A 17,231-nucleotide genomic window follows, 5' to 3' on the forward strand; every position below is an offset into this window, starting at 1 on the left:
AACGAGGAGCAGAATTCCTGGCCCCGTGCCCCGGTCTGCCGCGGACGGGCGCAGACGGGCTTGCCTTTGGCGCGCCGCCGGCGCGCCCGCTGCGCGCGTCCGCACCATGCCCCTTTTTTGTAGCGTGAGGGAAGCAGACACTAGACTGCTCCCTGCGCTACTCCCAAAATGGCGGCCGGGCGGGTGGAAGGTGCCGGGGAGCGAGGAGCTAAGACTGCCCAGAGGTGAGTGCCAATTAAAAATGCCACGAAAGAATTTAAAACTGCTTTGTGGTTAAAAAAAAGGATGTTAAGAGCACAGTAAAGTTACAGAATACACCAAGTAAAAGCAGGTTAAAAAAACACTACACGAATAAAACAGCACTTAGAATCCCCTCAAGCTCACACAATACTTAAATAGCGCTAAGCGACTGTCTCCCGGCTCAAGCCTCAGGAGTTTACGCATCCCTTCCCATTCATTCCTATGGGCCTGGAGGCCCATAGGAATGAATGGGCAGCCAGTTACTATTACCGATTCATTAAATACCGAATCGGTAATAGGGGAGGCATTATCATGGGTGGCAGGGTGTCACATTGACACCCTGTTTCACCCCTGATTCATGCATGTGTGCACATGTGGCACACATACATGCCCTGAGGGCATGTATGTCTGCCACATGGCACTTTTAAATCAGCAAACTATAGCTGGTTGCAAGGTATTCGTTATTTATCACCAACCTGTATTTGGTGGTAAATACCGAATTCTTAATACTAATATTCACTCTTTTGAGTGCTCCCTACATATGATTTCAGGATTCGGTAATTTACCGAATCTGTATTTTACCGAATCGGTATTTTACCGATCCATTACCGATTCGGTAAATTACCTACATCGCAAATGCCTATATACCGGTCGGTAACGGGATATTTACCGAATTTCGGCCGTTCCCGACCGGTATTTAGCTACCTACATGAGGCCCTGAGTGTGTACAACAAATGCTTTACACTGTCCTCTGATACTGCCTTACTGCTCGACCAGGCTACCACTTTGGAGAGTAAGGTTATATCTAACTTTAACCTCTGTTAAACCCTTGGGGTCTGTGGACTCTGTACACCCTGTACCTATTAAGGAACAGTATATACAGAGCCACTTTCTCACACTGGGTCAGAGTCCTTATGAAGCCACGTTTCTGTGAGAAACAGGATCTCTATGTTCCTCCATCAATAGGGTGTTGATTTCTCCCGCGTGTTTCGGGAGAGACCTACAGTTCAGGAGGAGCATTTTGCCGTTGTGTTGTGGCCTGTGTTGGTGTAACGTTTGCCGGGTCAAAATGACAGTGGGCGCAACGTGTAGGGCCATATGTGAAGCTGATAGAACGTAGGCATCTATCTGTGGTAGGGTGCTGCAGTCTATACAATTGCGAGGCCGAGTACCTTAGATTATCTTCCAATTCTGGGCCAGGAGTTCTGGCCCCTGGTCAGGGCTGGGCACGGACGGGTGCAGACCGGCTTGCCTTCGGCGCGCCCACTGAGCGTGTCCACGTTTGCATGCGACTTTATGGCTGCCTCTCCTTCCGCCTGATTCTCTTAGCCCCGCCTCCTCAGCCGTCTCCCTCCACACAAACTGAACCTTCCGTGGTGGACCAAGGATTTGGCTTGCGGAGTGCCTTAAAAGAACCGAGCACCAAGTCTCACTTAAAACGCCAGGGAAAACGACCTTGGTTTAAAATCATCATTAAAAATCATATTGTCTCCCCGAGATTAAATGCCCCCAATAAAGTTTTTAAAGTGCAAACGTGCTTTCTTTAAAATGCCCCAAATGCAGTTTCTGACGTGCAATCGTGCTCACTGTCTTTCAATCTCGCTTGTCGCATGTGTAAAAAGTGACACACGCTGGCGCAGTACAGAGAGACTGTAGTATTTATCACTGTGCGAAGACAGTGTGTGAGCTGCATGTGGAAATGCTGGTGGTAGCACTCTACATGGGCACAATACTAGACAGTGGAGTGTGCTATAAATGTATACGAGTGCAGAAGTGCCTACACTGGTACATTACAAGGAGGACTTTGGGATCCCATTTTGGGAAGCCCCAGCCTGCCTGGTGGAAACATTGGAAAGGGGAATCTCCCACAGACATAACTGTATATTGCTGCATTCCTGTAAGCTGGGTGGGACAAGCACTGTGCATTTTAAAGGGTTGTTTGATTTAGTGACAGATCACAAGGAAAGCACCTGGACACATCTCAGGAGGAGAAAGCAGGGGCTGATAAGAGAATCCTAAAGGGCAAGGCAGGGGGGCCAGGATTAACCTCTGATGCACATATCACTGTGGCTGACATCCGGATGGGAACTCTGGGCACTCCCATGAATCTTGTTGTGGGTTAATCAGCTTTGAGGTCCTGTCTGCTGTAACAGACTTCCTTCAGGTGGAAGAAGAAATGGGAGAGAGGTCCATTTTAAGGACGCAGAACACCAACATAAAACTTCAACGGTCCAAACCCAAAATCACATTTTGCGCCTGGAAAACAACTATAAGTAGGGGAGTCTGCGACCCCATAACTTGGTATCTGCGAGCGGCCAGCCAGGCTGCATGAGGGGAAGCTCTACAAGATCTTTGTCTGTGACCAGGACTAGGGGCCTAGCCTTGTCTCCCTGCTGTGTGAGGGGACATCGCCCAGGGGAAACCAAGATTAACTGCCTTGGAGTCTGGAGCAACAGTACCTGCCTGCTCGCCGAGACCGGTGTGCACGTGAGGGAGAGGATCCTGTTGGAGAGAGCGAGATGCAGAGAGGAGCCCAGACGTGTGGAGCTCCCGAGCAAGGTGTGAGGAGCTATGTCGCACCAATTGGGTGGTTGCCAGTGTGCCGCGTTGTGCAGTTTGGCCAGTAGAGGCCACCGTGCACCAAGGCCAGTGCCACATCAATCTGGCAGTGTGCAGCGCTGTGGAAGTTGGCGACACTGTATGCCAGGAGGGGCTGCCGTGTGCAATGAAACTGTGTTATATCGATCTGGCCGTCGTCGTGTGAAGGAAGTTGCTACGACCTGGCATACCGGGCGGGGCGGCCGCAGAAGAGGGAGCCTTAAGTCAGTGTGACCGGACAGAGTGGTTCGCTGAATCTGTTCTTTATGCCAGGAGGGGCTGCTCTAAGCACTGAGGCCAGAGGTCCGGGTCACTGCCGGTTACCCAAAACTGCTGCTACAACAAAGATGAGGAAGACTTTGTATCCGAGGAAGCAAGAGGACACGCCATTGGAGCTCTGAAGGAGCCAGGAGCCTACCTCATCCCCAAACAATGAAGACAAAGACTTACTGTGCGTGGCTGGACTGACGTGTGCAATTCCTCAATGTATAATCTCCTTTTTCCCTTTGACACATTTAAGAAGCTGCCTCTTTATATAGTATACTAAAAAGAGATATGCTGTGTAAAGTGTCCAAGAATCCCTTATGAGTGGACAGGGGCTTGTTATAGCAAACCCCAGGTGCTTTATCTAGGGTAGTGTGGTGGAGCAGCCTTAGGCTTATCAGAGAGGAGTGTTAGACATAGATGATAAAAAGCGTGGGGCTTAGACATGAGCCCTGGGGCACACCCTTGTCAATCTTCCTAGCACGGGATTTGAAAGAACCCAGAGTGATGGTTTGGGATCTGTGGATTAAAAAAAACAAAAAAAAACAACAAAAAAAAGAAAATCAGGGAAACATTGTTGGGCTGTCCCATAGATTCCAATTTTATACAGCCTTTGTAGTAGCCTGGGATGGGACACAGTGTCAACCGCTGCGGATAAGTCCAACAACATAAGCATAACTGGCGTATCCGTATCAAGAGCTAAACCTATCTGATCAGTGACTGCCACTAAGGCGTCTCCATGCTGTGAAAGGATCAAAAACCCAGATTGTGATGGGTCCAAGATCATGTGGGTCTCCAAGTAATCCGAAAGTTGTTTGTTAATGTGACCTTTCTGAAATTTGCCTATTAAAGGAAGATGAACAGATGATAAAATGAGATAGTAAAAGGAGATGGGCCGATAGTTTGCACGGTTTGTGGGTGCGAGGTTAGCCTTCTTTTGTATAGGCATAACCTGCGCAGCTTTACAAACCGAAGGAATCTTTCCCGTGTTTATTGATAAATTGATCAAGGAGCATACAGCCAGGGTTAACCGGTTAGAAAGTAGTGCTGAAATTCTGGGTAGTCATAAACCCAAAGATCTTTTAATTAGTTCTGGAGTGAACAGAAAACTTTCCCAGGCTGCAAGCGCAGTTAAGGGGATGAGATCTGAGATTAAGCGGAGTAAAAATCTGGTCGGACGCGCCGAGAAAGATCTGATAAATGAGATTAATTTTATCAACAAAACAAATCAGTTAATGATTCGCACAACTCTTGCGTAGCCTGAATTCTTTAAGAGCATGCGCTGGGATTGATAAAATCATCCAGCACTTTAGAAGAGTTGCCAGCCTTTGCCAATTTGATTTGTGATATGATTTTTTCGAGCGGTTTTAATATTTCTATGGCACCTTATGAGAGCAATTCTAGAAGTTTCCTGATCAATAAGATTTGTGGTGCGTCAGCATCTATCAAGTTTTTTTACCGGAGGATTTTTCTTTATGTAATTCAATGGGGTACCAGATCCCATGGTTCTATGCCTAGTTTTCGCGCAGGTTTTGGGAGGAGAAACTGTCAAGAGTGCAATGCGCTGTGGTAGTCAGCTAAAGCTTGATCAACTTCTGAGGTCTATGGAGCTGATGAGAATTCAAATTTCCTCGGCAAAGGAGTCCGGAGCAGTGCTAATCGTTTTGGTCTTACTAGTCTTGTCGAAAAAGCATCAGGACAAATTCTGCAGCATTTGTTTCGACTTGGTTGCATGCACTAGTTTCTATTTTGCAACATTAGTCTATTTATACTTTTCATACTCCATTTTGATACTTCATACCCACTTATTAGTTTTGCACTATTATTTGTACTTTCAGACTACTATTTTAGAAATGCTTACCGTTCTTGTTTCGCTGTCCTCTCTTTCAGGATTGACCTTTACAATGATTGTTGTAATCATACCAACCATTTCTGGAGAAGGGACTGTGTTGTCTGGGATACCCTGGGGGGTCTCAAAGTATCGGGTCTACAGAAAAAAAACATGACACTTTTTCAAAAACTATAATTATTTCATTAAAATACCCATTTCATTGACATCCGTGTTACTGCACGATTCTGGATTCCAACTTTGTTCTTACCACTCCCCCTACTCGATGTTCAAACTTAATGTAAGCTTATGCAACATTACTGCCATCCTACTATCTAAGATTATAACAGGAAAAAAAGGGTTTCCTCACAATGCCACTCACCGCCCTATTGTTTACATTATCATTTTAGGAACGTATGCACATTATTCTATAAATCCTGAAATTCTGACTACAATCTTCTATGTGCTATACCTCAAATTCCTTTTCCATTTGCTTTATGCCAACCTTTAGGATGCGGACAGATCTCACATTTAAATATTCTACTGTCACATATATGCTTCACACCTCTAATGACTGCATATTTACCTGTTGATTTTTCGGTCTAAAAATGCTAATATGATTGTGTATTCCCACTAATTTCTGGACAAAGTGTGTTTGCACTCAGTATGGTTTTAGCCATTATCACTTCAAGTACATCTGTTCAGCGCTCATAAGACCATGGGCCTAGTTTGTGCCCAGTAAACTACCAAAATAATTTACTGCATATCTTAACCTGACAAATGTACATTCTTAGCCCAGCAACTCCAGCAAAGATACTGTGTTTCTCAAGCATCGCATCACACCATTGGAAGAATGTTATTTCATCAGCCCAGAGCCAAACAGAGCTATTTCACAGTAACAGCACAGACAAGTTAAACTTCGCCATTGTTGCACTGTAAACTAAGGCTAGCAGGGGTCTTTTATATGTGCTTGGGAGATTTATAGCTCTAGTGCACCATGTAGGTACACCAATGAATCGTCACAAAAACAGCCAAAGTACAGGGATAGGCCAACTATTAGCAGAGGGATGATAGCATTCTAAAATCATATTAGGGGTACAGAACTACGCCATCCTCAAATCACAGGCAACATGCACCGATTTCTCAACGACATGCTAGCTTAATTACAGTGGTGCTCATGGTTGTACTGGGGAGACAGTATCTGTTGCAGCCAGGGAGGTGCAGGTAAAAGGTAATGGTTAAAGACCCGAGAGAACAAGTTAGAGAAGATGGAACATACATTGTGTGTCTTTATAATGATACTGCATCCCATCCATTAGGTAGAGAAAATTGCAATATATTCTGAATATAGAACAACACCTTTAGTCTGCTTCTTGCTGCCCACCAGGTAAAAGGGCAGTGCTGATTGCCACAGCACTTAGTAGAGTAGCGTGGAAGATCCCGCTTGCAAGACCAAGAAAGAGAAGAGGGATGCTTCCTTCACTGGGACTAGAACCTGAAGATTAATACTCACAAGTAGACCAGATGTTTGACAGTCACTTGACCAGAAATGAGTTGGTCTGTGGACAGACTATGCCAAGGTGTGATCCCAAAGGAGGGAAACTGTTTAAGTTGTTGTATGAAAGTGCCCCTTTATGCATGGTTACTCTCTAACTTTTTGCTCGATACCGGATGCCAACTTGACTGATGTTATTAATGGGATCCTGCTAACCAGGCCCCAGCACCTCTGTTCATTCCAAAACTGTATCTTTGTACCCACAATTGGCACATCCCTGGCCACAGATAAGCCCCTTGTAAAAGGTACCTTGGATACCAAGGGACCTGTGACCAAGGATGGCATGTAAGGGCTGCAGCACCCATTGTGCCACCTTTAGAGACCTTGCACCTTAACACCCACAGATTGCCACTGCAGGCTACGTGTTCTGGTGCAGAGAAAAGTGAAGGGTCGACATATGTGTGCCATGGCTGCAACCCACTGCCTAAGGTCTAGGTATGTTGCCCCTCTAGCAGGGTGCACTAGACCACAGATGAGGGTGAAGTGCACGAGCACTGTACCCCTACAGTGTCTAAGTCCATTCTTAGACATGGTAAGTGCAGTAAAGCCATAAAGAGTATATGGTCTGGGAGTTCGTCAGTACAAACTCCACAGCTCCATAATGGCCTTACTGAAAACTGGGAAGTTGGGTAGCAAACGTCTCAGCACATTGAACCCACACTGATGCCAGGGTAGGTTTTAATGTGAAATGCACTCGGGGGGCTTCTTAGATATGCCCCCTGAAAAACAAACAGCCCTGGTTTAGTTCCTGAATGGCTACCCGCCATTTGCCAACACCAAACAGGTTTCTGGACCCCTGGTTAGAGGGCCTCTGCTATCTGGGTCCAGAAACACAGCCCATCCTGGGCAGAGGTGTCATGCCTTCTCACCCAGGATGGGCTGGGTCCACGAAGGGGAAGCTTTAACGGCTTATTGCCTTTGTTATCTGACCCTGCCTTTTGCTGCCCCCAGCAACTGGCTCCTACCGGTTTTGACCCCCACTTTGGCCAGCAGAATCGGCAGGAAAAACAAGACAGGAAGAGAGGTGTGCTCACCTTTGCCAACCTCCCCCCTCTTACGCCCCTGAATTCAGTATTTAGAGGCAACCCTCCTCAGACTGAAGAAGAAGGACCGAAGAGACGTGCTGAAAGAGGAAGAGGACAACAACGGCTTGAGCTCCAGCCCTGCCGGCCAGTCCGGACTTCAACCTGCTCCCAGCGAAACCCCGGCATGTCCAGCTGCAATCCAGAACCTATCCTGCCTTCATCAAAAGACTGTCTCCTGTGAGCAGCGGATTTGCTCCAACCAAAGACTCCAACACGGACCCCAGATCCAGCCGAATCCACGGTTCTGCACCACTCTGCACCCAACGCCCGAGTTCAAGTGGCCCAACACAACGAAGAGGTCTCCCCAGCAATCCTGATCCAGTGATCCCCGATCTGCCTCAACCTTCTACCCAACGCCTGCAGCCTCAACCTGAAGGGCCCCCCCGACTGCGACCGGAGCTGGTAAGGAAACCCGACGCCCAAAGACACCCCACCATCCAACACCCCACGATCTTAGATGGGCCAACTGATGGTGTCCAGGCATCCCTCAACAATTCAACTTACCTCTCTTGCCGGTGGTCGCCCTCAGGAAACCTCCTTGACAGAGCCTGCAGCACTTCTTCCAAATCAGAGATCTCCATTGGAAACCACAGGGCCCCCGGCGACTTCTTGGCACCCTGCATCCGGCTGCCTCCGTCTTACTGATGGTGCAGCTCTTGTGCTGATTGTTGGCCCCTGCAGTTCTGATCCTAACCACAGGAGCTTTGCTCCCACAACCGAGTGGCCTGCTCGTAAGCAGCCCCTAACCAACAAACCCATTGGCTAACATTGGGCCCCTGCACTCTGCACCCGGCTGCACTAGTGCCACTGGTGGTGCGATTTGATGGATTTTCTTCCATAGAAACACATTTTGTGATTATTGTCCAAAATGTTCTGTGTTGAACTGACTTTTGTATTGAAACTAAAGTAATTTTGCTTTGAACCCAAAATTGTCTTACGTGCCTTTGCACTGTAGGACCCATTATGTGATATCTAGACATATCACCCCAAGTAGTCGATGTAACTAAAAAGTAACATAAAAGTAATCCAGAGTATTTTCAAAGTATTCTGAACTGTTTTTAAAGCAACTACAACCCTGTAACAATTCCAAATTCATCTACAATTGCATTTCTGTGAACAGCCTTGCATTTGAAAGTATAGATTACCTACCTATGCCAAGTTCTGCTTGGTTCTAGAAATAAAATGCAAGTATAGTTTTTTATACTTATCTAATTGGTCTGGATTCAGTCCGAGTGTGTGTCATTAGTTCTTGCCTGAGTGAATACAATAAATGCTCAACACGCCTCCTAATAAGCCTAACTGCTCAACCACCCTACTGCAAAGAGAGCTGCTTGTGATTATATAATTAAGCCTCTGCTGTACCTCTGGGGATCCACTGGACTGTGCACACTATACCTTACTTTGGTATAATACATACAGAGCCAGCTTCCTCCAATCGTCATTTGAGGAAGGAAAGGAAGGGAGATCTTTCTCCATGCAAAGACAACAAATTGAGAAACCTGAATTTTAATAAACAGCAGGATTAATATTCTCTTAGGAAGAGGTAGTAGGCTTATTTGCACCATTGCCTGCTCTAAAAAAGCGAGACACCATAAATGATGATTTTTTCATTTATTTTGATAAACTTTATTAAGTTTTAAGCCAGCAGAGCTGGTGGAGATGAGCGTATGGCACATACATGACATTACAAGATGAGGAAAACAGTCTATACAGGGTAGAAACATCTGAAAAGTATAGTGCAGTAACCATGAAAGAATGTCAATAAGGACAAATCTGTGTTTGGTTAAGCAAGCTGACCCAACCGTTTCCCCCACACCCGTCCATGCTTCTAAGGACAGCTGCGGGACTCGAAGACCACACTCTCCTGCTGTGCACACCAATCCACACCCAGTCTCCACCTCAATAGGGTCGGAGGTCTTGGGGACACCCAGCGCATGGGGATGTCTTGCATCGCCACTAGGAGGGCTGTACCTCCAGAGCCCTCAAACACCCCAAGGAGAACCAACAGAGGGGAAAGGAGAACCCCCATCCCAATGCCTCAGACAATTCTCAGGTAACCTTGATCCAGTACTGAAGCACCTCTCCGCAGGTCCATACCATATAAGATTGCTTGGTCAACTCCGCATAGAGGACATGCAGAAGGGGGGGACGTAAGCCTACCCGGTAAAGGCGAGTCGGAGAAATGTACACGAAGTAAATGCAGTAGGTCTGGACGAGCCGTAATCGGGAAGAGGTGGTAAGTTCACGAGGGGCCATCAGCTGCCTGTGAAGTCTGGATGGCTTGCTATATCACAGTAAGATGAGTGGTGGAGAAGGCGACCCCACCGCCATACAGGGGGCCCGTGGAGGAGCCAGTCGTGTGCTGATCCATTCTCGTCTGTGTAGGTGCGGAGCAGGTGGGTCTGTCCTTAGCCATCGTGTCGGGGCGATGAGCGGCGAGCGTTCAGTTGGGACAAAGAAGGAACAGCATTGAGGGGGCTCCTCTCAAGTAGCAGCAACTAGTCTGTATAGGCCCCTGGAGTAAAACGCCCCTGCACGGGGAAAGTAGGATCCATGTTTGCCGGGTCTCACCTCGGTCTACGACACAGAAGGAGTAGTTTCTTACCTGTAACTCCAGTTCTGTAGTAGGGGTATCTCTGTTATAGTCATAATCTGAATAGTCCCGCCCATGTTCGTGGACCCCAGAGCAAATCAAAATAGTCTCTTAAGGTGTCCTCTTCTGCAGTCCTGCATAGACACTTGAGAGAAAAACAAAGACAAATAATGCAGCCTGACATTAACAAGGCTACACTGGCCAGCCGTTCATCCTGAAGTGACAAAAAGAATAGCCAAACAACAATTAAATTTACACATTTAGGGGGGGCGTGGCTTGCAGCCGACAGCAATGGCCGAGGCCTAGGAGAGCTCCGCGCTCACTAGTCTCTTCCCCCTAAAATCCTGCCACTAATCCGCATCCACGGCGACGAGGACCGGCTGCGCCGGCTGTCGGGAGGCTCCGGTGCCGTCCGGGTGCTGTCTGGGAGCTGCCGGTGCCGCCACAGGGTCCGCATCAGCGAGGCCGAAGGTGCGGCCTACTTCCCGGGACCGCGACCGGGGACTGGAGTGAGCGAGCGCGGCTGAGGAGGCGGATCCGCTCCGGGGACCGGGGCGCCGCGTAGGACAAGACAAAGAGGCAGCGGAGCACAGAGCGGGGGCGCGCTGGCAGACGTGGAACCCCCCCCGCACCGGCGAATAAGGGGCCCTGCTGTCTGGATCTACGGCCTGGAGTCCAGGCGTGCCCCGGTATGCAGGTTGGTCGGGCCTGAACGAAGAAAGTGCTGGTGAGCCTGAATTCCTTGCAAAAGTGACCTGGGATTCCGCTAGGCCTGCGACCGGCGAAGTGAGCGACACTGGTGACCCAATCAAGCGCCGAAACCCACCCCCACCCCCCAGGACAGTCCTACCGGGTTGGGGAAGGGACGCATAGCGGACACGGCACACCGCAGCGACAGTGGGCTGCATATGGTGCTCCCCGTCGCGCTTTGGCAACGCGGCCTGAGAAGAGCGGACATATTCTGGACAACGGCTCCCTGCACAAGCGGAGGCGAGGAAGGGAGGGAAAACCGAAAGGCCGAGCGCTGACCTTTCCGGCGCAGTCTGGCAGCGGCGACTACCGACCTCCCCAACGCCTGCCCGCTACACCGCAAGACGGAGTAAGCACCATGGGGGGGGGGGGGCGGGGGGAGGCCAGCGTGGGCCGCAGACAGGCAAATTAGACAAATATGCCTATCGCAGAGAGAGCTCGCAGACCTCAGAGACTCCCAGGAAGAGTGAGGACACAGCGCAAGCCGCTCAGCCTTGGGAGATTACCCTACATGATATAATGCGCACGCTGACGCAAATGCAAACGGTGATAGGTACGATCTCCACGGACATTACACTGTTACGAGCAGACGTGTCAAAAATCAATGACAGGCTTAAGGAGGTGGAGGACACGACGGCCACCCTGTCCACGGAGACAACGCTGCTACAAAACAAAGTAAGGTCGCTGGAACAGGCGCAGAAACAACTGGAGGCAAAACTGGACGACCAAGAAGGACGCTCCCGCCGAAATAACATCCGCTTAGTGGGAGTGCCGGAGACCGTGCGCGGTCCGGCGCTGGACTTATTTGTGGAAGACCTCGTCAAGAATAAACTCCAACCTAGAGGTTTGTCGGGGTTTTTCTCAGTGGAACGGGCGCACAGGGTGCCAGGAGGGTCGCCCAAGCCGGGAGCCCCACCACGGCCTATACTAGCAAGAATATTTAACTTCCGCGACCGAGACGCAATTTTGCAGACAGCACGAGTTGCTCCCCCACTCCGAGTGGAGAATAGCAAAGTAGAGATATACCCGGACTACACAGCGCTGGTAACGAAGCAGCGCAGAGACTTCCAGGAGGTAAAGAAAGAACTACGGAGGAGAGAACTGAAATATGCAATGCTCTTCCCCGCGAAGCTCAGGGTGGAGGCGGAGGGCAAAACCTGGTTGTTCATGTCCCCGACGGAGGCCACAGAATGGCTAGAGGGCTGGCGGAACACCGCGGGACGCAATGGAGCGGCGCAGAGACCTGGACAGTCCGCGGACAGGGCGGAGGAATTGGACTTATCGCAAAACGGGGCAACCGGAGGACTATGACACCGCACCAAGCAGGATATGCTCGTGGGGCTCGACAGACAGCGGCAATGGCACGACGACCTCTGTCGCTCCCGAGGGGTGGCCGTGGGGGTTGGACTTGGGCCGTCTCCCCGGAGCCTCTCACTGAAGCTGGAACAAAGGGCCATACTGAAGAAAGCTGAGAAGGAGGCTCGCACGGCCGGAGCCTGAGACATCTTCACAGCCGTGGACATAATGAAGCTCTGAGGGGGAGACTAAGACTGGGTGCAACTGGCATCTCCCCCCTGGCACGCAAGTACACAGTTATGGGGACAAAGCACTCTGCTCAGTTGGAGTGGTGGGTAGTTTGGAATCCGCCGGGCAGGGCAGCAGGGAGGTGGGTGGGGGGGGGACGGGGTGTTTACAAGGGGTTCTGGTTCACAAGGTTTTATCTGCATACCACAAGCCTAGTCAACATCTGCATAGACTCTTCTCGCACCGTTCATTGTATAGCACACATACCACATACGATAGCACATGGGGCCGGACACGGAACAGACCTTAGGGACGAGCGACAATCCGCATGCCACTAACCACACCAGTACTGGCAAGCACCTAGCGGTCCTGTCCTGGAATGTCAACGGGTTGGGGGACAAGATTAAACGGGGGCTGGTATTACAATACATTAAACGGAAGGGGCCGGCGGTGGCGTTGCTACAGGAATCACACTTGGTAGGTTCCGCATGTCAAGCCTTAGACAGATGGGGATATAAAATGGGAGTTCATTCGGAGTTCACCTCTGGATCCCGGGGTGTAGGAATATTAATCCACAAGCGCTGTCCACTGATCATACAACAGACATGGACCGATGCGCAGGGCAGATTCGCCACATTGGCGGGCCAATGGGAAGGGAGAAGGTACAACTTTGTTTCAGTATATATCCCGCCAGCATTACATGGTTCCGCGCTCCCAGACCTAGGCGCATTCCTGCTGTCACTCCCGCAAGGCGCAACGATTATAGGGGGGGATTTCAACGCTATAGTTGATGCCACCATGGATAGGCGACCCCCCAGAGGACCAGTAGCTCCAGTTCGAAACTTTCGATTTCATAGATACGATCGGCCTAACGGACACCTGGAGAGCGAAATTCCCACATGACAGGCAATATTCCTTCCACTCAGGGGTGCACAACAGTGAGTCACGGATAGATCACGTGTTTACCCAGATGCTGGGGTTGGAACGGATAGCGGAGGTGACACACTTGCCCAGGGGAATCTCGGACCACTCCCCGATAATGCTCACATGCTCATCAGGCATCCCGGACAGGCGTAGGCTCTTCCCGATCTACCCATATTATTTAGCAATCAAAGAGATCAAGAAAACGTTGGTCACCGCCACGAAACAATACTTTAATGAAAATGAACACACGGTGAAGTCGCCAGCGGCGCTCTGGGAAGCCTATAAAGCGGTCCTGCGGGGCCAGGCCATATCCTCCGTGTCGCACCACAAGAAGCGCCAGCGCCAACAACTCCACTCGCTAGAGGAGAACTTGCAAAGGGCAGAGGCGGAATACGCCGCCGACGCTACGGCGGCGACAGCACATGGGCTACAGCTGGCACAAGAATACAAGACATTTGTATGGGAGGAGGCAAAATCTAGACTACAGACCACAGGACACACAGTGTACGAGCAGGGGGACAAAGCAGGGAATCTACTGGCCTGGTTAGATAAAAAAGACAAAGCTAATAGGTGGATAGCAGAGCTTGCCACACAACATGGCGCGCCAATCACAGACCCCCAGGCCATTGTAGAGGAACTGGCGGCACACTATGAATGCATATATAAGCCGATCGCCACGGCCACCATAGAAGACAACAGAGCCTTCCTGCACGACATCCAAATGCCAAAGTTGGCTCAAACAGCAGTGCAGGCGCTGGAGGCGGACATTACGCTGGAAGAAACGACTCAGGCTATACTCGCACTCCACACAGGTAAAGCTCTGGGGTCTAATGGTATCCCAGTGGAACTCTTCAGACACCTGGCTACGGTCCTAACACCCCACCTCTTGAACATGTATAATGACAGCTTAGAGAAGGGGGAACTTCCCAGGGACCAGCGCTTGGCTACGATAGTAGCAATACACAAGCCGGGGAAACCGACGAACAGTTGCATGTCCTACCGGCCCATATCCCTGATCAACGCAGAAGCTAAGATACTGGCCAAGGTGCTAGCAATGCGGCTCCAGCCTTGTCTGGGGACGGTAGTTCACCCGGACCAATCGGGGTTTATGCCGCATCGGAACACGGCACTGAACCTGAGGCGAGTACATAGCGTCATGGCACGCAAATCCCTCATCCAAGAGGACGCCATAATTCTTTCCCTGGACGCACAAATGGCGTTCGATATGGTGGAATGGCCATTTTTATTCGCGGTACTTTACCATTTGGGTTTCGGTCCCAAATTCATAAAATGGGTGGAACTGCTGTACACGAAACCTATGGCGCAAGTGGTGGCCAATGGGAGAATCTCAGGCACATTTCCCCTGGCTAAAGGGACTCGGCAGGGATGTCCATTATCGCCGCTTCTATTCGCACTAGTTCTGGAACCCTTGGCGGCGTGGATACGACAAGACCAAGTAATCCATGGGCTCAAATGGGCGCGGGGGTGGGAAGACAGAATATCGCTGTACGCGGACGACATACTCTTCTATCTGGCCTCACCGGCCCGATCCCTCAATTGCCTCATGGATATTTGTGTGGCGTTCGGCCGGGTTTCAGGGTATACCATAAATTGGACAAAATCACATATTTATATACTCTCAGGCGATCCGCCTCGACTCCCACGTAACTGTGCTGCTAAGATAGTGACTGATGGGTTCAAATATTTGGGCATCCACATCACGGTGCAGGAATCCCACTTCATAGCTGAAAACCTCAAAAAACCGCTGGAGCGACTCCGCAGGGATGTGCAGTGCTGGCGTTCACTGCCGCTCACCATCTTAGGCAGGGCAGCCCTCTTTAAAATGATGGCACTCCCGAGGTTTCTCTACGCCCTACAAAATACACCATTTCCGATAGCCCCAGCATACTTTAGGGAAGTAAATAGTGAACTCAGCAAGCTGCTGTGGGATGGCAAGGCGACGCGTATAGCGATGCACAAACTAGTGAAGGGCTGGTATGATGAAGGGATAGCGCTCCCACACATTAAGATATATTACTGAGCCTCACACCTGGCGGTAATCAACCAATGGCTTCACGCTGATCAGGGAGACCCGGCCTACAGTATGGATAGGCACCTGCTGGGTGCAGATAATCTTATGGGAGTACTCTACAACAGGAATCAACACAAGCATCTTATAGGCCCTACAGCTCATACAATTAAGATCTGGCACGCAGTACAGAGGGAGATGGGATGGGAAGGAGTCATCACGCAGGCGACGCGCTCTGGGACACAAATAAACTGGGAAGGCTAAGGAACACGAAGGGGTTCAAACAATGGGACCTGATCGGTATTTCGAAGGTGGGGGACATGTGGAAAAAGGGGAACCCCGTCCCATTCGCGCAGTTGCAACATAGCTATGGGATGGCTGACACAGAGGCGTTTCGATACTTACAAATAAGGCATGCACTCACAGCACTCATACCACAAGGCACGAAACTTCCAGAATCCTCACCCCCTCGAGGACAGGCTCCTTACTGACCATATGACGAAGAAAGCTATATCACTCACATACAAAAAAATCATAAATAATCAACCAGACCCAACACAAGGCCTAAAAGCTAGATGGGAGACCGACGTGGGTGAGTTGGATGAGACAGATTGGCAGGACGCGCTGGCATCCCCACGAGAAGTGGCGATCTCAGCCAGATTTAAAATTAATACAACTGAAGATACTGCACCGTACCGACTACACCAGGACACTGCTACATAAATTGCACAGAACCGATACACCGCTTTGCGTCCGACAGTGTGGGGAGCCGGGCACGTTCTGGCACATAATATGGCAATGTGTAGACATCCAGAACTATTGGAAAGCAATCATGCGTACAATTGCGCAGGTAACAGGGGTAGCATTGGTTCCTGGACCAAGGGGGTGTATCTTGAATGTCTGGGAGGCAGCGGACATCACGCAGATAGTGCAAACATGGGTAGCACTAGGGATGGCCTTAGCGAAAAGAGACATTGCGCAACAGTGGGGAGCCAGACAGGCCCCGACCCTCCGAAAATGGTATAATGGTATGGACGAACTAATGGTAACTGAAAAATCGGTCTACGTACACAGAGGATGCCCCAAAAAATGGACTAAGATATGGGGGAAGTGGAATGACTATCGGGGCAACATCTGTGATCCCCCGCAGGACGAATCTCTGTCAGACGATTCCGACTAGCTGGGGTGTGTATAGAGAGGCGAGACGCGAGATGTTTAATATGGTTGAGGATAAGGGTGCTGGGGTCCTGAGGGAACCGAAAGAGATCCTTAGTGCTAGGCGAAGGCTGAAACGAGAAAACTGTGATGTACATTGTAAAGAACTATATGGTATTGCAGTACTGGTTGAAAATGAAAATGTTAATAAAAAGAGTTTAAAAAAAAATAAAAATAAAAATGACACATTTAGCTAAGTTTCACACCAAGAGAAACTACCCTTCACAAAACTCCTTTGTCATGCTAGAGAGGAAGGGTTGGACAGACAAGCCCCATAGGCTGCCATTATGTGTCTGGAAAAGGGATACCGTGCCGTTAAGGAACCCTCCAGAGACACTCGGTATCCCATGATGCACAGCCAAAGGCAAGCTACTTTCAGTTCTTTTTGAAGGTGTATAAAGCCAGGCCTGTAGCATCCAGGATGTCCACGTTTCATCCACCGGGGAGGAGGGCGGGTCGCTTATGACTATAACAGAGATAACCCTACTACAGAACTGGAGTTACAGGTAAGATACTACTCCTTCTGTAGTAGGGGATCTCTGTGTATAGTCATAATCTGTGAATAGAATGGCAAGCCCATCCCAAACAATCCAAACCCAGCGGAGGAAGAAACGGATAGTATCACT

General features: G+C 49.7%; 1 protein-coding gene across 3 annotated transcripts in view; it reads right to left on the reverse strand.

Annotated features, from left to right (window-relative positions):
• TRRAP (transformation/transcription domain associated protein) overlaps positions 1-17,231 on the reverse strand; it is a 1,075,110-nt gene that overhangs the window by 1,008,109 nt on the left and 49,770 nt on the right. For all 3 annotated transcript variants that reach the window (XM_085629333.1, XM_085629332.1, XM_085629331.1), the window contains exon 8: positions 4,964-5,089. In XM_085629333.1, coding sequence (XP_085485459.1) covers positions 4,964-5,089 — 126 coding nt within the window. The remainder of the gene's footprint in view (positions 1-4,963; positions 5,090-17,231) is intronic.

The sequence above is a fragment of the Triturus cristatus genome, chromosome 10 (assembly GCF_964204655.1).
Source record: "Triturus cristatus chromosome 10, aTriCri1.1, whole genome shotgun sequence".
NCBI classification, from domain to species: Eukaryota; Metazoa; Chordata; class Amphibia; order Caudata; family Salamandridae; genus Triturus; species Triturus cristatus.